The 22,097-nt window shown below is 37.7% G+C and overlaps 1 protein-coding gene across 12 annotated transcripts in view; it reads left to right on the forward strand.

The window, feature by feature from the left end:
- The window catches only part of LOC121384967 (bromodomain adjacent to zinc finger domain protein 2B-like), a 115,686-nt gene extending 94,856 nt beyond the window's left edge, over positions 1 to 20,830 (forward strand). For 8 of the 12 annotated variants that reach the window (XM_041515466.1, XM_041515463.1, XM_041515469.1 and 5 more), the window contains 13 exons: positions 1,101 to 1,160; positions 2,350 to 3,775; positions 5,082 to 5,240; positions 6,036 to 6,295; positions 8,425 to 8,603; positions 10,468 to 10,675; positions 11,407 to 11,496; positions 12,657 to 12,826; positions 14,086 to 14,128; positions 14,349 to 14,494; positions 15,509 to 15,652; positions 16,243 to 20,272; positions 20,346 to 20,830. In XM_041515466.1, coding sequence (XP_041371400.1) covers positions 1,101 to 1,160; positions 2,350 to 3,775; positions 5,082 to 5,240; positions 6,036 to 6,295; positions 8,425 to 8,603; positions 10,468 to 10,675; positions 11,407 to 11,496; positions 12,657 to 12,826; positions 14,086 to 14,128; positions 14,349 to 14,494; positions 15,509 to 15,652; positions 16,243 to 16,399 — 3,042 coding nt within the window. In that variant the 3' untranslated portion in view covers positions 16,400 to 20,272; positions 20,346 to 20,830. Of the gene's footprint in view, positions 1 to 1,100; positions 1,161 to 2,349; positions 3,776 to 5,081; positions 5,241 to 6,035; positions 6,296 to 8,424; positions 8,604 to 10,467; positions 10,676 to 11,406; positions 11,497 to 12,656; positions 12,827 to 14,085; positions 14,129 to 14,348; positions 14,495 to 15,508; positions 15,653 to 16,242; positions 20,273 to 20,328 lie in introns of all 12 variants that reach the window. The other 4 variants (XM_041515468.1, XM_041515475.1, XM_041515467.1 and 1 more) reach the window with 3 other exon arrangements.
- Positions 20,831 to 22,097: the final 1,267 nt, after the last annotated feature.

The following is a 22,097-nucleotide window of genomic DNA, read 5'->3' on the forward strand; positions in this document are numbered from 1 at the left end:
TTAAGGAGCAGGATTTAGCTCAGTCGGTTGAGTGCTCGCCTGAGGTGCTTGTGTCGCAGGATCAAACCACCTCGGGGAGGTGAGCTGGATCATGTGATATTTAAAACATATGTATATGGAGTGGGATGTAACCCAGTAGTAAAGCCCTCACATGATGCATGGTCGGTTTGGTATCGATCCCCGTCGGTGGACCCATTGGGCTATTTCTCGTTGCAGCCAGTGCACCACGACTGACCATGTATGTGCTATCCTGTCTGGGATGGTGCATATAAAAGAACCCTTGTTACTAATGGAACAATGTAGCAGGTTTCCTCTCTAAGACTGTATGTTAAAATTATCAAATGTTTGACATCCGATAGCCGATGATTAATAAATTAATGTGCTCTAGTGGTGTCGGGGGTGTGTGTGGTTTTTAAAAATATATGACAGGACTTCTGTGCACCATTGGTTTGGTGTCATACACAATAAATATAACATATTTTACTGTAATATTTTGCTATGTTATAAGGTCAAACTATGTGCTATTTATAATACTTGACAGGATTTTGGGCACCATGGTAAATATAGCACAATAAATGTAACATATTTTACTGTAATATTTTGGTATGTTATAAGGTGAGCTCAATCATGTGCTATTTATAATATATGACAGGACTTTTGCGCACCATCGTAAATATAATGTATCTTACTGTAATCTTAAGGGGCAGGATTAAGCTCAGTCGGTTGAGTGCTCACTTGAGGTGCTTGCGTCGCAGGATCGAACCACCTTGGTGGATCCATTCAACTGATTAGATTTTTTTCTAGTTCCAACCAGTGCATCACAACTGGTCAAAGGCCGTGGTATGTGCTTTCCTGTCTGTGGGAAAGTGCATATAAAAGATCCCTTGCTGCATTAGGAAAAATGTAGCGGGTTTCCTCTGATGACCAGGAGTCCTCATTACCAAATGTTTGACATTCAGTAGACGATGATTAATAAATCAATGTGCTGTCGTTAAATAAAGCAAACTTCTTCTTTTTTCTTTCTGTTTTTTAAAAAGTAATATTTTTCTCTAAAGACTGAGTAGGTTTTAAAATTGTTCATGTTATTTTTATCTCTGCAGGAAGAGGATAAAGGGTTAACCATAGAAGAATGTGACAAGAAGATTGAAAAACTACAAAAGGTATTGTTTTAGTGTTTTCCTTTTCTTTTCTTTCCTTTTCTTTCCTTTCCCCATTTTCAGGGTGGGATGTGGGTTAATGGTGAAGCTCTTGAATTAGATGCAGTTGGCTATGAGATAGATTGCCAGTTGCTTATGTCTGCTTGAAAACATGAAAAATGTCTCGGTAGATCATATTATAGGATGTTTGCTACCAAATCAAATCCCAAATCGACAATAGTAACATGTGGCTAAAACTCCCACCTGCAATGTATCAATCAAAATAAACACCATGGATACAAATACATGTACTACCACCCCTCACCCTTAAAGTGAATCAGAAAAAATTGGGGGTCAAGCTACTCATTTCAGAAATAGCATCTAAGACGACCCTAGTTCCGCACAAAATGTGAGTAAATTTTTTTTTTTTTTTTTACAGGTACCCCATACATGTTTCAAGCACCGGGCTACTTGACACAGTATTTTTTGCCCAGATTAAACTTTTTTTTTTTTTATACAATCAACACTCACATTTATCACCAATCACAGGACAGGTGGTGTTAACTTCTCTATTAAAAGTTGGGTGCACCTTGAACTTTGACCCAGTTGGAAATTATTTGGTTTAGTACTACCTATAATGGAAAATAATGGTCCAATTTATTATTTTTATTGCATACCTAATTTACTGCATTATTCAATTAAAGGGGCGGGACACGGTGGTAAAGAGCTCGCTCGATGTGCAGATCGATCTAAGATCGATCCCTGTCGGTGGACCCATTGGGCTATTTCTCGTTCTAGCCAGTGCACCACGACTGGCATATCAAAGGCTGTGGTATGTACTACCCTGTCTGTGGGATGGTGCATATAAAAGATCCCTTGCTGCTAATCGAAAAGAGTAGCTCATGAAGTGGTGACATTGGGTTTCCTCCCTCAATATCTGTGTGGTCCTTAACCATATGTCTGGCGCCATATGACCGTAAATAAAATGTGTTGAGTGCGTCGTTAAATAAAACATTTCCTTCTTCGTCTTCTATTCAATTAATTTTTTTGAAGATGTCGGCATTTTACTGTGATATTTTTCTTTCACATTTACTGTATTATTATTTTTATTATTTTTTTTTTAATATGCCCCCAAAATTTTCAATATGTAAACTAAGTATATGTATCTAAATACTATGTTTTAACACAGAATGAATGTGATTTTGTTTTGCAGCAACATGGAATGTATCGTAACAAAGTGTTTGACGCATCTCACCGACTCCGCGGGATAACGATGGGCCAGGACAGATACAAGAGGAGGTACTGGATTCTCCCGGCAGCAGGAGGGGTGTACATCGAGGGCTTTGAATCGGCTCGGGAAGTTTACGACGAGGATCCAGAAAAAGATGAGAAATCAGAGGAAAACACAACAGAAGAAAAACGTGATGATGAGGAAGTAATGAAAGACGATAAAGAAGAGAATGAGTGTAAAGATGAGCAAATAGTGAAAACTGAGAAAATGGATGTTTCGAAAAGTGAGGACGAAAATGAAGCGAATAAAGATTCGATGGAGTTGAAAAATGAACATTCGGATGATTTGAAAAATAAAAATTTTGATATTTCAGAAAATCTCAATTCTGATACTTTGAAAAAAGAAACTGATGATGATATTGTGAAAAATGAAACGGAAGATATTTCAAAAAATAAAATGGATAATATTTCGAAAAAAGAAACTTGTGATGTTTCAAAAGTGGAACCATTTGATATTTTGGTGAAGCTTGAAAACGAAAATGTTAAAAAAGAAGAACTAGGTTTGGAAAATAAATTATGGACACTGTTGAAAAAAGAAAACGAAGAGGATGTAAAAATGTCCAACGGGGATAATTCCGAACAGACGGTCGTCAACATTTCGAACAGTGAAAAAGAAAAAAATCTAAGCAAAAATACGGATGAAATAACGAAAAAGACTGTGGTCGAAAGTAATCTATTCATGCATAGTCCTAACATGAGTAAACTCAGTGATTTGTTCCAAGTACCAAAGAGAAAAGACTTGCCTGATGTTGCGAACGTTTTACATTCTCCAACCATATCTATTCCTTGTCCATCTTCACCATCGTCACCGCTGTTCGTCCACAGCACCCCTCTGACCTCGCCCACCACAGCCTCGCCGTCCATCAAAACAGAGAGCAAGCACAACTTCACCAGCATCGACTCGTTGCTCAAGAAGGAAACGAAAGAACAGACAAACTGTTTGAACAACAATCACTTTCTGCCACTGAACGTGTTCCCGCCTTCACCCCTCGTCTCCGACCACTACGCCCAGAGTTACAAGGACATTCTCGAACAGAAGCCGTGGTTCAGCATTCTACCCAGAATGCCTTGTGATGAGATGTCACTGACCCGCTCGCCCCACCCAAACGTCGCCTCCGCCGCCAGTTCCCTCTCGAACAGCTCAATGTCGTTTTTTCCGTTTCTGCCATATCAGTCGCCAAGCTTTTCATCATTCCAGATGGGTAACAACTCGATAGAAAATGCCACGTCATCGGATATGTCTGGCAATTTGGTCCCGTTCAAAGTGCCGCCGCCACCTTCAGAGAAAGCGATGCCCAACTATGAGGAGTGGGAGCCGGTGAGAACCGAACCGATTCCTATTCCAGAAGGTGGGTGTCACCATTTTCTTTTACTTTTACAATCACATTTCTTACGGGGAGGGACGTAGCCCAGTGGTAAAGAGCTTGCTCGATGCGCAGTCGGTTTGGGATCGATCCCCGTCAGTGGGCCCATTGGGCTATTTCTCACTCAGCCAGTGCACCACGACTGGTACATCAAAGGCTGTGGTATGTGCTATCCTGTCTATGGGATGGTGCATATAAAAGATCCCTTGCTGCTAATTGAAAACATTAGCCCATGAAGTGGCGACAGTGGGTTTCCTCTCTCAATAATTGTGTGGTCCTTGACCATATGTCAGACGCTATATAACCGTAAATAAAATGTGTTGAGTGCGTTGTTAAATAAAACATTTCCTTCCTAGGTGGATCCATTGTCTGACTGAATTTTTTTTTTTGTCTCAACTAGTGGTCCACAAGTGATATATCAAAGGCCGTGGTATGTGCTATCCTGTCTGTGGGTTGGTGCATATAAAAGATCCCTTGCTACTAATGGAAAAATGTAGCAGGTTGAGGGAACTATATGTCAAGATTACCAAATGTTTGACATCCAAAAGCTGATGATTAGTAAATAAATGTGCTCTAGTGATGTCTTTAAACAAACCGGCCTCGGTGGCGTCGTCGCAGGCCATCGGTTTTTAGGCTGGTAGGTACTGGGTTCGGATCCCAGTCGAGGCATGGGATTTTTAATCCAGATACCGACTCCAAACCCTGAGTGAGTGCTCCGCAAGGCTCAATGGGTAGGTGTAAACCACTTGCACCGACCAGTGATCCATAACTGGTTCAACAAAGGCCATGGTTTGTGCTATCCTGCCTGTGGGAAGTGCAAATAAAAGATCCCTTGCTGCCAATCAGAAGAGTAGCCCATGTAGTGGCGACAGCGGGTTTCCTCTCAAAATCTGTGTGGTCCGTAACCATATGTCTGACGCCATATAACTGTAAATAAAATGTGTTGAGTGCGTCGTTAAATAAAACACTTCTTTCTTTCTTTTCCTTCTCATTATTGTCATTAACCATATGTTTGACGCCATGTAACTATACATGTAGTCTGTCCCATCGTTCTGTAAATATGTTTTTTGTAAATATTTTCAGTTTGATTTGACATAATAAGAAAAGCAAAAGTGTTTTGGAAATAACAAAAATATACTATTTTTGTGTGCAATTTACAAATCTTTTGGCTTAGACATAAATAACTTGTACTAAATTGCATAGTATAAAAAAGGTGTTCCCTGTGGGATGGACTATAATTAAAATATGTTGTGTGGGTGATAATGAAACATTCCTTTCTTCCGTCTCTCAGAAAAGTGTCACGGCTGGTGGCAGATCAGTGATGAGGAACAGCTGAGGAACATGCTGAAGTGCCTACATTCCCGTGGAATCCGAGAGAAGTCGCTCTCCAAGATGATCCAGAAATATCTCGAATACGCAGCTACGTGCATTGCCAAAGGATCCGATAAAAGTAATCATTTTATTCCATTTTATTGTCGTGCTTATACTCAGTAATACATGTAGTCCTTTTGTGAATGGGTTTTTTTTTTTCTGTAACAAGATTGAAGAAAATCCCTCATTGTAACATTAATAGCCATGGATTTGAAAATGTACTGAAGTGTATTTTTATTCGTTCATTCATTTCTTTATTCATTAATTTATTCTTGAATTCATGGATTACAAATGTGCTGGGATGACCTTTCCTTTCCTTTCATTTGTTTATTCATTCATTCATTCATTCATTCTTGAAGCAGTTCTAGGATTTCTTTATTTCATATTTATTCATTATTCGTTAGATCGTTCGTTCATTAATTCAATTCTTGATGCAGTTCTAGGATTTCTTTATTTCTTGTCATTCATTCATTCTTGAAGCAGTTCTAGGATTTCTTTATTTCATATTTATTCATTATTCGTTAGATCGTTCGTTCATTAATTCAATTCTTGATGCAGTTCTAGGATTTCTTTATTTCTTGTCATTCATTCATTCTTGAAGCTGTTTTAGGATTCTCATTCATTCATTCATTCATTCATTTATTCACTCACTCATTCATTCATTCATTCATTCATTCATTCATTCATTCATTTATTCACTCACTCATTCATTCATTCATTCATTTATTCACTCACTCATTCATTCATTCATTCATTCATTCATTCATTCATTCATTCATGAAGCAGTTTTAGGATTTCTGTATTTCTTGTCATTTATTCATTATAGAAGGAGTTTTATTCATTCATTCATTCATTCATTCATTCATTCATTCAGCAGTTCTAGGATTTCCAAAACCTGTAGAGAAGAAACCCGCCAGTAATGAAAAAGACAAAGAGAAGACAGACTCCAAGCCTGATGAAAAGGTCGAAAACAAGGCCGACGATAGTGCCGAGGTTACCATGGAAACGCCGGCCCCGGAACCAGAACTGCCATCGAAGTGGTATCCGCAGGTTGCATACGAAGTGGAGATGTCGGCTCTCGAAGAGGTGGAAGCATTGGAGGACAGGATATACCAGGCCAGCCTACAGGTGAAGGTATGAGACAGTTGATTGACTGCTTCGTTAAGAGTCGATTGGCTGATAAATAGGGCCTAAAAATATATATATGTGTGTGTGTGTTTCAGGTTTCATCCTTGAATAATATATATCAAAAATGCTAAGCTGGAACTGATCTATGTGGCGCTTAAGCTTTAAGCACCACCTATTTTTACAAAGTAATATTACGGTTATCTCCCCAGACTAGGTAGGTAGGAATTCTTTTCTTCTTTGTTTTGCCGGCCTCTGTGGTGTCGTGGTTAAGTGTTGGGCATACGGCTAGTAGGTACTGGGTTTGCAGCCTGGGACTGGCTCCCATCCAGAGCGAGTTTTAACGACTCCGTTGTTAGGTGTAAGACCACTGCACCCTCTTCTTTCTCACTAACTACTAATCACTAACAACTAACCCACTGTCCTGGACAGACAGCCCAGATAGCTGAGGTGTGTGCCCAGGACAGCATGCTTGAACCTTAATTGGATATAAGCACAAAAAAAGTCGAAAATCAAATCAAATTGAGATACTTTAATCGGCCGAGGTGTTCCAAATCTAGTTTGTTTTTTTTCGTTTAAAAAAACTTCAGGGTCGCGACAAAATTAGTGTAGGTCGGAAAACCAGAAACACATATATATTTTTTCAGGCCCAGACACAACCACATACCAGTTGTTTTGCCATGCTATTTATTGCACGAGTTTATAGTGCGCAAGAATATTGTACCATTAGACGGCTCAGTGGTCGAGTGGTATGAATCTTGCGCTTTATAAACGAGTGTAGTAAATAACATGGCAACACAGCTGGTATGTGGTTCAGTATTTATTACATACCACCTTTCTATATTATGATAACAAAAGTTTAATTAAATAACACAACTTACTTCATCTGCAAAGTCGGTTAAATTGTATGGAATTGATGAAACGCTGAGCTAGGAACATAATGTCATTCGGGTGACCGGCCTTGGTGACGGCGTGGTTAGGCCATCGGTCTACAGGCTGGTAGGTACTGGGTTCAGATCCCAGTCGAGGCATGGGATTTTTAATCCAGATACCGACTCCAAACTCTGAGTGAGTGCTCCGCAAGGCTCATTGGGTAGGTGTAAACCACTTGCCATAACTGGTTCAACAAAGGCCATGGTTTGTGCTATCCTGCCTGTGGGAAGCGCAAATAAAAGATCCCTTGCTGCCTGTCGTAAAAGAGTAGCCTATGTGGCAACAGCGGGTTTCCTCTAAAAAAAAACAGTGTCAGAATGACCATATGTTTGACATCCAATAGCCGATGATAAGATAAAAAATCAATGTGCTCTAGTGGCGTCGTTAAATAAAACAAACTTTACTCTCTTTTTTTTCACTCGGGTGAACAATACTATGCATGCGATGTTTTGTATCACACATATGTTCAATAAAATATTTTTTTAATTGCACGGTCAGAATTGTCTTTATTACTATATATAGTAAGATTAAATGGGTATGTAATAAAAGTAAATGATGGTAGGACACAGTTGATTGGCTGCTGTGTTAAGAGAGTCGATTGGCTTATATAAATAAAATGTTGGTACTATGTTACTTTAACTAATGGTGGCCATAGCTCCATTAACACATTTCAGATTGACCATTTTGGTGATTTCTAGAACATGTGATTGACTTCTTTAATATCTTTATTTTTTCTTAAGGAGGTTGGTAGAAAAGATAATATTGGTTTATTTAATACTTTTTTGTTCATCAGGTTGATTTGTTTTGTGTTGGGGTTTTTTAATTATCTTTTAAAATAAATATTTGTATTTAATGATGGAAGGTAGAAGAAATTGCATGGGTTTATTTAATTAATTAATTAGTAGAAGAAATTGCATGGGTTTATTTAATTAATTAATTAATTAATTAATTTATTTATTTATTTATTTATTTATTTATTAATAAATTTATTTATTAAATACTTACATCTATTGATGGAAAGTAAAACTAATTACGCATGTAACACATTACAGCTACAGACCCAGATGTCAAAATATACCAGATGGTGTCTTTGCCACACTCCCCAGACCCAGACCCAGGCCCCAGGCACAGACCCAGATTCGGTGTGTTTCTGGCCTTGTATCTGTGTTTGTTTTTTAACCATGTATTTGTTATGCTTTCTGTAGGGCTGGAAGGTTCCCCCGAAGGCGACGGAGGACTCTAACCTGGAGTTAATGAAGCGTGAAGACGACTCGCCGAGTCTGAAAGACAATCAGCGATACCCTCTGGATGTGGCGCGGGACCGCCTGTCTCTGCTGGAAACTAACGTCGAGCGACGCTACCTCAAACCTCCTCTCACTAAAAGGTACGTTGGACTTTTAAACGCATATACTCAGGGCTGCAGAAAGTACTCACCCACTCGCCAAATGTGAGTAAAAATTCTGACGAACGAATAAAAAAAATGCAACTACCAGTCCGACGGGTGATCTGTCTCTTTTTCTGACTGACTAATAGACGACGGAAACAGAGGCGGTCAAACATCAATACTTTGTGGAAATTCAAATGGCTTATTTACGTTGTATTCTCTTACAGTTATAGAGATGTTTAACTGTCATATATTGGTGTGTTTTGATTGGATTGTTCTGTTCAGTACTTGCAGGATTTTTTAAAATCTATACGAAAGAAATGTGAAAAATGTTATATCAGAATATTAAAAACATTTATTGAGTTGTCTATCAAGGTATGGGGCTTGATTCCATTTTGCCATGTGATGTTGATCACTTACCAAGGGTACTTAATAATATATAATATGAAGTGGAGTGTATGGTAATATTGTTCAACAGTAATATTGTTCTATAGGCTGGCAGACTAGTAGAAATTCTGGCGGGTTGGTAACGTTTAGTTTGTTCTGGTCCGGCTGGCAAGTGAAATATGTTCTACTTCTGCACCCCTGTATACTATAGGATCTTTCCCCCTCTATGGGCCCATTGGCAGTGTTTCTGCCAGAAAGAAATTTTTGGGGTATGGCGCTATGGAATTGAATGCAACCACAGTCAACAAGGAGTATGGGGGCCTCCCCTAGAAAGAAAATGGGTTAAGTTTAGGATTAGGGTTATGAAAAGCATACAGTAATGATAAGAATAATATATTTTGTCAAAAGGTTAATTTAAAAAAAAAAATCTGCCAAAAATTTGGGTATGGCCCAAAACCCGTTTTACCCTCTGACAGAAACCCTGATTTGGGCTATTTCTCGTTCCAGCAAGTGCACCATGACAGGTATATTAAAGGCTGTGGTATGTGCTATCCTGTCTGGGGGATGGTGCATATAAAAGATCCCTTGCTACTAATCACAAAGAGTAGTCCATTGATGCACGGTTGGGTCTAGGGTTGATCCGTGTCTATGGGCCCATTGAGCTATTTCTCGTTTCAGCCAGTGCACCATGACTGGTATATCAAAGGCTGTGGTATGTGCTATCCTGTCTCTGGGATGGTGCATATAAAAGATTCCTTGCTACTAATGGGAAAATGTAACAGTTTTCCTCTCTAAGACTATATGTCAAAATTACAAAATGCTATTTCTCATTCCAGCCAGTGCACCATGACTGGTATATCAACGGCCGTAGTATGTGCTATCCTGTCTGTGGGTTGGTGCATATAAAAGATCCCTTGCTGCTAATTGAAAAATGTATCGGGTTTCTTCTCTTAAGACTATATTTCAAAATTAATAAATCAATGTACATGTGCTATAGTGATGTCGTTAAACAAAACAAACTTACTTTTTAAACATATACTAAAAGTTAGTTTCCCTCCTTGTATAATTCCAGTGTTTCTCTGAATTTAAATAATATTTTGTATAATTTCCATATTTCTCAGAATTTAGATAATATTTTGTATAATTTCCATATTTCTCAGAATTTAGATAATATTTTGTATAATTCCAGTGTTTCTCTGAATTTAGATAATATTTTGTATAATTTCCATATTTCTCAGAATTTAGATAATATTTTGTATAATTTGCATATTTCTCAGAATTTAGATAATATTTTGTATAATTTCCATATTTCTCAGAATTTAGATAATATTTTGTATACTTTTAGCGTTTCTCAGGATTTAGACAATATTTGTTCTTAATTTCAGGGGTTTTTTCTGAATTTAGACTATTTTATACAATTTGCGTATATATCTCAGAGTTAAAACAATATTTATAATATTTTATCGTTTATTTGTAGTATTCCTCTGAATCTCGCTAACATCTCCGGCAGCGAGGGTCATCCCGGTGTACCGGAGGAGGTTGACGACGATGTGGAACAGGTCGTCGCCCCAGGCCTGTTGCTATGGCGACAGGCAGTCGCGGCTTCGGTCTCGTCCGCCCAGCTCATGTTGTGTGTTCTGCAGCTGAACAGTGCCATCTCATGGGAGAAATCAATCATGAAAGTGGTATGTACAGTAACCTGTTGCCATGCTTACCATTGTTTGTGGAGGTGTTGTTTTTTTGTAGAGCATTTAGATTGCTGTAACTGCATAACTGCCTTAAGCGCTAAGATTGTTTCGTAAAATGGGGGCCCAGGTCAGAGTTGTTTTCTTAATGATTTCCCTCCCCCTTCCCCCTTTTATATACTGACATTCAAAAGAAACATTACAAGGTTTGAAATTGTATTATAGAAAACCAACAAACGGTATGTATGGTGGGATATGAAAGTATCATGAAGTTCAACATCTAAACGTCACAATACACTTTGTGATACTTCCAAAGTGTTTGTAAGGTGGTTTCTAAATTGGTTCTTTTCGATTAGCAACAATATTTATCAAATTATTCAAATTTTATGTATGTAAAGTTTCTTTTGGACGTCGGTATACATATTTTTTGTAATGGTGGTGGTGGTTTATTTTTAATACTGCTTTAATCAAGGGATAATTATATTAATTTATTGCCTTTAAAACCTCTTGGCAAATCTCGACATTGTTAATTTTCTGTGTCTGTGCACTTACGGTAGATTTAACATTGTTGCACAGATCATTAATAGTCAGATGTGTACAATTTTTTAGAAATATAGATGTGGTTTTTTTTTAATTCTGATTTGATTGTATGTTTAGATCTGTCAGATTCGTACAAATTTTGTGAAATACTGATGTGTCGTTTTTTAATTCTGATTTGATTGTATGTTTAGATCTGTCAGATTTGTCGGAAGGATGATAATGAGGCGGAGCTGTTGTTGTGCGATGGTTGTGACAAGGGATACCACACATACTGCTTCAAGGTAGATAACTCTTAATGGCTAGGGAGATAACTCTTTGTGGCTTTTTTCATACTGTTTCAAGGTTCATACTGTGCTGAGGTATTCCTTTCTTTTCCTAATTGATAACCTACAGTATGTGGGGTTTTTTTTAATGTTTTTTAAAATTGTCTAGTGATTATCTGTCAAGTGTGGAGTTTTGAACATAGTCAGTCGGCAGAGCACTCGCCTGTGGTGCTTGAGTCATAGGATTGAACGACTTTAAGGGACCCATTCTTTGATGGGATTTTCTCTCCATGCCAACAAGTACTCCATGACTGGTGTATAGTTTTCTTGTATAGTTACTGAGACTACTGTGCGGCCCAAACTCTGGACCAGTCTCAGTACGCAGCCAAACAATATTAATAGGCTTCATCTTATGCGGTCATGTGGGATAGAAAAAGTACACCCGAGGTGGTGGAAATTTCGACCCGGGACGAGGCTTGCAAAGTCGAAAATTTCCACCACCTCGGGTGTACTTTTTTTTATCCCACATTATCACATATGATGGAGTCTTTTTCTCCCATCCATTCAATAAATAAACCATTATTTTACACGAACAAACAAAGATGGCTGCAAAAGTAAACAGTAAATTTGTACTACCTATGTTGAACACAATGACATCACAGCCTATACAAGACAGAATTATTCCATATGGGCTGACGTCATGAAATAGGTGTGTCTTGCATAGTTAGGGATTGGAGAATAAAATTTCTGGATGGTTTTTCTTAACCCGGTTTCATCCCTGTGTATAATAGACCACATTCACTAGCATGTTGTCGTATCATGGTGCAGCACCATACCTCAGTAGTCTAGCATCATCTTGCCTTAATGAGCACCATGCTGCCCTGAGATTAAACGAGCCTTTTTCACTAATTAATTCTAAAATTGCCTTTATAAGACACCCAAAAAGGTATTATTAATTAATAAAATATGCCTTTTATATCTTTTGCCATTCATTTATTAAAGCAAGCACATAAATTACATTAATGTTTATTTCAATTAATTTTTGTGTATTTTTAATGAAAATCAAGTGTCCCGAAAATGGTGAAAATGCCACAGAAGTGTTTGGTCTACCATGCCATGCCAAATTTCTAGGGAAATCACTAATCATTTTATAGCGTTAACGATCTGTTTCCTTGCAGCCGAAGATGGACAACATTCCAGATGGAGACTGGTACTGCTACGAGTGCGTCTCCAAGGCGAGCGGTGCCTCTCACTGCATCGTGTGCGGCAAGAAGGTCGGCAAGATCGTCGAGTGTGAACGGTGTCCGCGCGCCATCCACATTGACTGCCTTGATCCTCCACTGCCGAGGTGTGTAATAGTCTTGTCAGATAATGGTGTAGGTTAATGGTTGATTTTAACATTGTCACTGATGTCACATAGTTAGCTGTTAGGTAAGATATATATAACTAACTGGAAGACACTGAGGACTGTCCATGTCCAACAAGACACTAGGCTCCAGAACACACCCTGCAGTCTTGCCCCTTGTACAATGAAGCAAGCTTAAAGCACTGGACCCATATTCACAAAAAGGTATAAATTTACGTCTACGGCTAGCACTTACGTCTGCCGTAGATTTACATTTACATGCAAGAAGCACCTTATTCTCAAAGACGGTCGTAAATGTAAACGTAACTTAGCTGGACATAAATCTATGATTTAACACTCTCACCAGGAAATAATTTTAAAACCCCATTAGAAACGATGGCTACTGGATAATAACAAATGCACAAAACACAATTTCGTTTGTCGTCTGCTAACATTAACATCGCGAACGGCGAACCATGGCATTTTGGTATTTGTTAGGATCCGCGTTTTGGTATGAACTTGAGGACATTTCTTAAAAAGGAAAAGATAACTCAGGAGAAATTGACTGAGTCGAAAACATCTGTTCAATCACCAACAAAAATATGTTCAATCCGTAGGCGTTCGCTATCGCAAACTGCTTCAGTTATTGGAAATGCTGCTAGTTTCCATAAATAATAGTAAATAACGGTGATCGTGCTTGATTTATTATATGTACACGACTTACTTGCAGCGCTAGTTGTAACCGGGGACACTCTTATATTTACGTCCAACTTTACACGTAACTTATGTTTTCGTTGTTTCGTGAATAGGTCTTCAGTCGTAGATTTACGTTTATGTGTAAAACTAGGCTTACGATGTTTTGTGAATATGGGTCCTGGCCTGGCCAAATGGAGCAACATGGCTGAAAAAATTTGGCGGACCAAAGAAAACTTGTTTTAGACAGCAGTATTTTTCAACACAACTGGAGCCAGTTCCACAAAGCGATCTTAGCGCCATGATCATCTTACATGTAGGTGCCTAACTACCTTGTGTACTTAAGGTGATCTTAGCACTAAGATTGCATAGTGACATGGGGCCCAAAACTCCATATCTAAAGCATGATCGGCTATGTAATGGAATACAGAAGTAGTAATATATATTTAGTATGGCCAATTATTTTTGTTTTGAATTATGATTAAGCCAGAACATTTAATTTTTGCACGACTCTTTGTGCACATTTTATGTTAACTAGGCATTAATATGTGTGTCCATCTGATTTGCAGGTTACCAAAGAAATGGTCATGTGCTGCCTGTTTAAATGGAAAGGTAAGATGTCCATTCACTTAACACGAACAGATCATTAAATTTACTTTACATCTGTTACAGTTTGGGGCACCACATCACCTAGTGGTAAAGCACTCGCTCGATGTGCGGTCGGTTTAGGATCGATCCCTGTCGGTGGCCGATTGGGCTATTTCTCATTCCAACCAGTGCTAATATATATATATCAAGAGTTTTAAAGAAATACATTTTTCTTTTTTTACAGAAACCGAAACGACCAAGAAAGAAAGCTGAAGCTGAGAAAAGACAGCGGAAAGATTCGGAGGCGAAAAGTTCCGAGTCTGGTCCTGCCGAGAAAAAGAAGAAAGAACCGACCACTCCATCCAAAGACAAGGAGTCCATAACATACAGGTAAATAGTTCAAAGGCAGTAAATATTGGAATAGTTCAAAGGCAGGGAGTCGCATACAGGTAAATATTGGAATAGTTCAAAGGCAGGGAGTCGCATACAGGTAAATAGTTCAAAGGAAGGTAGTCGCGTACAGGTAAATAGTTCAAAGGCAGGTAGTCGCGTACAGGTAAATAGTTCAGAGGCAGTTAGAGTAGCCCATGAAGTGGTGACAATAGGTTTCCTCTCTTAATATCTGTGTGGTCCTTAACCATATATATGGATAATAATCACTATAATTATTCATATGGTTGAAAATATCTTGGTACATATCAAAGTGATAGGTCCTACTTGGCATTACGCCAAATGGGACGTAACACTCTAACGTGATCGATTATCCCACTACAATTTACACGAACGCTTACCAAATGAGTTGAGTGATATAAATTAGGGTCAATTATGAGTAATAAATAGGATATTAAACTCACTACCATTTCATATCGTGTTTATGTCCAGCGTGAAAACATTTTTATTGTCATTCGCTGAAACTTGCGACAATTGAAAATTATTTCATTCGTGACATAAACATGATACAATATTGAAGCTCATTTAAAATCCTATAAATCTCTCGCAATTTTGCGATGTCCTAGTGCAATGCAGACAGACTTGCTAGAAAGGTATGATGTTACTTAAAAGAGCTTGGTGAATTAGGCCCCAGTTTCACAAAACATCGTAAGCCTAGTTTTGCACGTAAATGTAAATCTACGACTAAAACACAATCCTTGTTACTGCTAACCGTACAACTAATATAGTTTGAAGAATTCACATTTCATTTTCTTTTGTCCTTAAAATGCTTCCTCTTCCGTAATGATGTAATTTGCTGTGTGAAATAGATTCCAAACAGGTGTTAACGTATGGCTGTTATAACTGCTGGTCACAGACATAAACTTAAAATATTTTGTGAAATGGGCCTCTGTTCTATATTTATCTGCTTTGTGCAGGTGTTTTTTTATGAATAAAATTTGTCTTCTTTTTCAGCAAACTGTTGATAGAGATGGAGAAACATGACGCAGGATGGCCGTTCCTCCACGCGGTCAACGTGAAGAAGTTCCCGTCGTACAAGAAATACATCACGACTCCGATGGACCTGTCGGCAATGAAGGCAAAACTCAGGGATAACGCGTACGTACTCACATTTATCAACAGATTAATAGGGACAGAAAAACTATGTTCTCACACTTAGAAGAATAACTTGAAGAAAGAGCCCTTTTTTTTTTAGTTTAGAAGGAATCTCTTATGCTCACTTTTCAGTAGACAGCACAGTACATACCACAGGTGCTTGCATCGCAGGATCAAACCACCTCGGTGGATCCATTCAACTGATTGGGGGGTTTTTCTTCTCATTTTAACCAGACATAAGTCACAACTTGTCAAAGGCCATGGTATGTGTGGGGAGAGTGTATTTTTGTGGACTGAAAACAAGATGTCAAGGGTGGGAATTCTCCTCGGATCAGCTATTTTCCTGTCGTGGAACATTGCGTTTCCTCACATTTTAATGGTCCTTTCCTCCAAAATGTGTCAGATGGCACAGATTTTAACTTAGGATTTCAAGAATTTCCGGGACCCCTCTAGATTTCCTCTTTTTTTTTTTGACAGTTCACCAATTCCCACCCCTGGATGTGAATGGTTGGATTAGGTGTCATTTCTGTCAGTTTTGTCGTTATATACTTTATTCATTTAGACAAGGTTTTTCTTTTCTTATTTTCCCACAGGTATAAAGTGACGAGTGATTTTGCCACCGATGCGAGAATAATGTTCAACAACTGTGAAACGTTTAATGAGGATGATTCGGAAGTAGGTCGCGCGGGACACACGCTCAGAAACTTTTTTGAGAAACGATGGAAGGAACTGTTTGGTGATGACAGATAGTCGGACGAACGGATGGACCACATCATAAATCATCATGTGCATTGTACATTTGGAAGTCGTTCACACACAAATCAAGTCGCCACATCATCACATGAAGGATGAGACAAAATCATTATTCAGCACATTTGTCAATTCTGCTGCTGGTATATGGAAATTAGTGTATTCTTCGCAAACCCTTCATCAATAAAACAGATTTACTTCCAATTGGGGAGAGGGATCAACATTGTGTATGTTGTGTGTATGTGATTGGGGTTTGTTGTGTGGGGTGTTTTTTTTCTTTTTTTTTTTTCTTTTTTTTTTTTTTTTTTTTTTTTTTTTTTTTTTTTTCCCTGGGTGTTATTCTTTTCTGTTTTTTGTTTGTTTTTTTCTTCTTTTTGTAGCACACTACAATTGTAAAGTGTTCTTCAGTTGTCCATTAAACACAGTGGTTCACGATATTATTTGAAATAAGAACAGTGCAGTGATATTAGTGATAGTTCAAGTGTTGTGAAACAGTAGGAAACGTTTATATTATGATTCTCTGTGCAATTAAACTTTTTAGAAAGTTTTTTAAATCCTTTTGGTAGAAATCATATTGTGAAAGTTATTGTGGATGTTATTTAATGTTTATTAAGATGAAGCTTGCTCCTGTGATTGAATTTCTTGAGACTCATGTCAGAAAAAACATCTACAAAAGGACTCGTGCCAGAAACTATTGGTCCGGTACTGGGATTTGAACCCCACACCTGTTAGTTTTAAATCAAGTAGCTTAACCAGAACAACATTTTTTTTTTTTTTTTTTTTTTAAACTGTAATGGTAACCATGGTGATTTGGGAACTGCATTCTGATGGGTCCCTTCTTGTCCAGTTGGTAAACAATGTGAACATTTGTAAATCTTTTCAAGCCTGGGATTTGTTAGCAATGAACTGATTTAAAAAAAACCATAGCTAGCAACTGCTGGTCGACTTTTCTCAATACTATTTTGTAAACAGTGTGGGTTTTTTTTTTGATATAACATTCATATCATTACATTTCCCCTGTCATTAACAGCTGTTGTGTTTTTCATGTGGGTTTTTTTTAAAGATATATTCTGTGTTTGACGCAGTCTCATTCCTCCATTTTGTGTACATGTAGGAAAAGAATCGTACAATTAACCCTTTTTGTCCTGCCTTTACGAAGTAAAAAAGGCGTTATATAGGTATTACTTTTTTCCCTTTAATTGTTATTGAGAGAGAAGTCAGCGTAATGTAGTAACATTTCCCCATTAAGCCATTAAAACAGTCTGGGTTGCTGCCACTACCGGGATACGAGCCCGGTACCTACCAGCTGAAAGCCCAATGGCCTAACCATTATACAACTAAGGCCAGTACATGTATAGTCACTGGCATAGTCTGGGGGCAGCCCCCCCCCCCCCCCCCCCCAAAAAAACCCCAAATCACACCTCATTTTCTTTCTTTTTGTCCCCCAGTACAATTTATATTTGCTTGTCAGGTGCCCCCTCCCCGAATGTAAAAAATGCTGGCTATACCAGTGGATGTATAGTGACAGAAATAGAGATGTGATTGTCAATTTGACCAGATCTATAACAATGTCCTATAGAGATGTAGCGTGACAGTCTGGGTGTTAAGTATTTATAGAACGTGACATTGAAGTATTTATAGAACGTGACATTGAGGTATTTATAGAACGTGGCATTCATATATTTACAGCAGTTCCTTTTAAACTAGGTTGTGTGGGTTTACGAGCTGCCGATAATCCAGTGACCGTGATATTTAGACTGTGGATTGTCGAACGTCGTTTGAATTCATGCAGTATGTTTTTATCATGAAAAATGATATCCTGCAATATGCATTACAGAGAAAAGCTCTAATATTGAAGTATAATAGAAAAAACAATGTGTGTAAATTTTAATTTACGAATTATGTCAGCTGAAAACGAAAAGCATAATATTTAACCCTCCATTCGCTCTTTAGTAAAATACAAATTGCATAATTTTCAATTATGAAGTTAAATTTCTCGTTTTAATCTTAAGAAGATTGAACGATATAGCCAGAATTTATTGAACGATGTAGCCAGAATGTATTTATTTATATCAGCGTATGAGATGATAAGAAAGGATGTACGAATGACCAATGTTCAAAAGTGTGCGATTTGTTTTTCAAGCTGTAACATTTAGCATACATGGTATTTTAGTAAATAATTGATGCATTTATTTACAAGAAGATGAGGGAGATAATGAATGGTCGAAATTTCGATAAGCTATATAATACAATACATAACATTCAGAGAACACACAAATTTGGATAGCCATTGCCTTTTTGAATTGTATAGCTATTTTTATGGTATGTAGCCGTTCGCAAAATGATACCAAAATTATTGCCGAGATGAATTGTATAAAGAGACAATTCTGAATTTGTAACATGTTTCCAACTAACTGAACCTCATTAATGATTAAAGTTGCATTATACATTATGTGCTATCCTGTCTGTAGGATGGTGCATATAAAAGATCCCTTGCTAGTAATGAAATAAATGTAGTGGCTTTCATCAGTGTATGTTGAAAAGGCTCCGTTAGTGAGAAACGCGTTAGCAATGACAGCAAATTCAGAACCGTCTCTTTAATTTCATACACGCAGTTTGATACTTGTGCCTGAAAGCTGGACTGAAAGATCTTGTTTATTTATAACTATGAATCTGTGGTTGTGTTGTGTGCTATTTATTATTATTAATATTCGGTGCCAAACTTCTTTGTTCAGCAAATCTGAAACCTGTTCTTGATTGTTCAGTTTGAGAAAACAAACCAAAAAAAAGTGTCAGTGCAAGAGGGAATCATGTTAACATTATTTAAATTGTCTTGCATAATTAAGTACAGAAGAATCTCGTCGGTTCAAACTCGAGAGGGTTGAATACACCGCAACGCTCCAACTAAAAACAAAGTCCCGAGTTTTACTAACACTAATGTTAACTGAATTGTTATGTCGAACTGCCCGACGGGTCGAACACTTCCTCAGGCACTGACGGGGTTCGAGCCAGCGGGATTCAACTGTATATGCAAGATGAAAAAAAAAAAGAGCCTTTTTATTGAATTATAAAATTTGTCTTTTACTTTTTGTGTTACAAATGTCGGTTTGCATTAAAACAAAAGCATAACTTGTATGATTTTCATTTTAAAGGAAGATCACATGTGATGTTCCAAGAACAGATGAGTTTGGCACCGAAAACTGAAGTATGTCCATGTGCTGTACATTTGCCTAGTAATAAATTTTATTGTTAGCTGCATATTTACCACAAAGAGGAAAACGAGTTTATGCGTTTTCGTCAAGATTTTTCATGAATCATTCAGCGCTCATATAATGAGACCATTACCCAGCTGAAAACATTAGTATTGTCATCCATTGTTGGCTGTATTTTTATTTTGAATATGTTCGTCTTTATACAAAACCTCCAAGACAGATTTACATTTCCCGGTACTTTACATCAGTCATTTCGATGACTTCGGTAACATTTACATTATTTCATATACTGTTACATGTAGACTGGGTTAAAATTAATCTACAATGTACATGAAGACATTTTTTTTTCTTTTAAAGAAGTCCATAAAGAAAGCATGTACATGGCTTTTCATCACTGCTATTTACATGTATGCCCCTTTAAAAAAATATACAGTTGAATCTGTTTATAATGTCCACACAAAGGACATGGTAAAAGTGGTCATTATGGACAAGTGGCTGTTATGTACAATTAATAAAAACACATGTTTACATATTGTGGCTGTTTTGGCAAGTTCAGCTGGCCACTTTGGACCCCCCAAAAATGGTGGTCATTTATATCTCGTGGTGGTTATGGCAGGTTCAAACATTCATTTTGGTCATAACAGGTGGCTGTTATATACAGGTAAAATAAAGAAGAAAATGCATTGTGCGGGCATTTATTGTTGCTGTTATGGACAGCTGGCTGTTATATACAGGTAAAATAAAGAAAAAATGCATTGATCTGTATTGATGGTGGTTGTGTTAAGACAGGTGGTGGTTATACACAGGTGGTCGTTGGACCAGTCTTGACCGTACCTTTAAAAGTGGGGGTGGGGGGAATGTGCAGTAGTGAATATAACCAATTATGATTGACGGCCTTCTAAATTTTAATTTACATGCGTTTAAATCGGATTGGTAAAGCGAACATTTACTTTGACCCATCAATCTTGGGGTGTGGAGGTTTGTGTAAAGTTGTCCAGTTGAATGTCCGTAAAGTTTGAATGTTCATGTCATTTCGTTTGTATGATGGTGCATAATATTCTCTTCTGTTTTTCTCTTTTTGTCATTTGACGGCTGTTGTTGATGTTCTAGCAGGTACATCTCAATCTTAATGTTCCACTGAATAGACGATGGACCATGTTTCTTCTTTTTGTATAAATCGATTGTACATTTACACATTTAATAAAGGTGTTTAAAGTTATTCTTTGTTTTGTTGTATTAAATATTTCTAGTTTAAAAATAAATCTCTTTTAGCGGCAGGACGCAGCCCAGTGGTAAAGCGCTCGCTTGATGCGCAGTCGGTTTATCATTGATCGCCGTTGGTGACCCCATTGGGGTATTTCTCATTCCAGCCAGTGCTGATATATCAAAGGCCATGGTATGTACTATCCTGTCTGTGGGATGGTGCATATAAAAGATCCCTTGCTGCTAACTGAAAAGGGTACCTAGCCCATGATGTGGCGACAGCTGGTTTCCTCTCTATATATCTGTGTGGTCCTTAATCATGTCTGACGCCATATAACTATAAATAAAATGTGTTGAGTGCGTCGTTATATAACACATTTCCTTCCTTCCTTCCTTCCTTTCAGTTCTTTTATTAAACAAAACACACACACAAAAACACACACACACACACACACACACACACACACACGTTCCAGGTATAAAATAAAAAAGTACATACTACACCATCCCACCCAATACTGTTATATTCAAAGAATGTTTTAATAATCGCACCCCAACAATGACTTAATAAAATAACATGTACATGTACATACTTTGGACACACAAGATCAAAACAACCAAAATCAACTAGAAAATATACTTAACCCCATTGAAAACGCATAAGTTAGATTTGAAGTTGTAAAAAGAATATGAGAAGAAATAATAAAACATTTAAGTAATTTCATTTGACTGGCCGTGGTATGTTCTATCCTGTCTATGGGATGGTGCATATAAAAGATCCCTTGCTGCTAATCGAAAAAGAGTAGCCCATGAAGTGGTGACAAAAGGTTTCCTCTCTCAATATCTGTGTGGTCCTTAACCATATGTCCGACGCCATATAACCATAAATAAAATGTGTTGAGTGCGTCGTTTCTTTCTTTATTTTTTCCCTCCCAACATTGTCATTATTCAAAGAATGTTTTAATAATCGCACCCTCTGACATGTAGTCATCAGGGGAAACCTGCTACATTTTTCCTAACGCAGACATATATGCACCATCCCACAGACAGGAAAGCACATACTACAGCCTTTGGCCAGTTGTGGTGCACTGGCTGGAACGAGAAAAACCCAATCAATTAAATGGGTCCACCGAGGTGGTTCGATCCTGTGACGCAAGCACCTCAAGCGAGTACTCAACCGACTGAGCTAGCTAAATCCTGCTCCCTTGTGAAAAGAATATGAGAATAAATAAAACATTTAACTGATTTCATTTAACTGGATGTTTTCTAGTAGGCAATAAATA

The sequence above is a fragment of the Gigantopelta aegis genome, chromosome 11 (genome assembly GCF_016097555.1).
Source record: "Gigantopelta aegis isolate Gae_Host chromosome 11, Gae_host_genome, whole genome shotgun sequence".
Taxonomy (NCBI): Eukaryota; Metazoa; Mollusca; class Gastropoda; order Neomphalida; family Peltospiridae; genus Gigantopelta; species Gigantopelta aegis.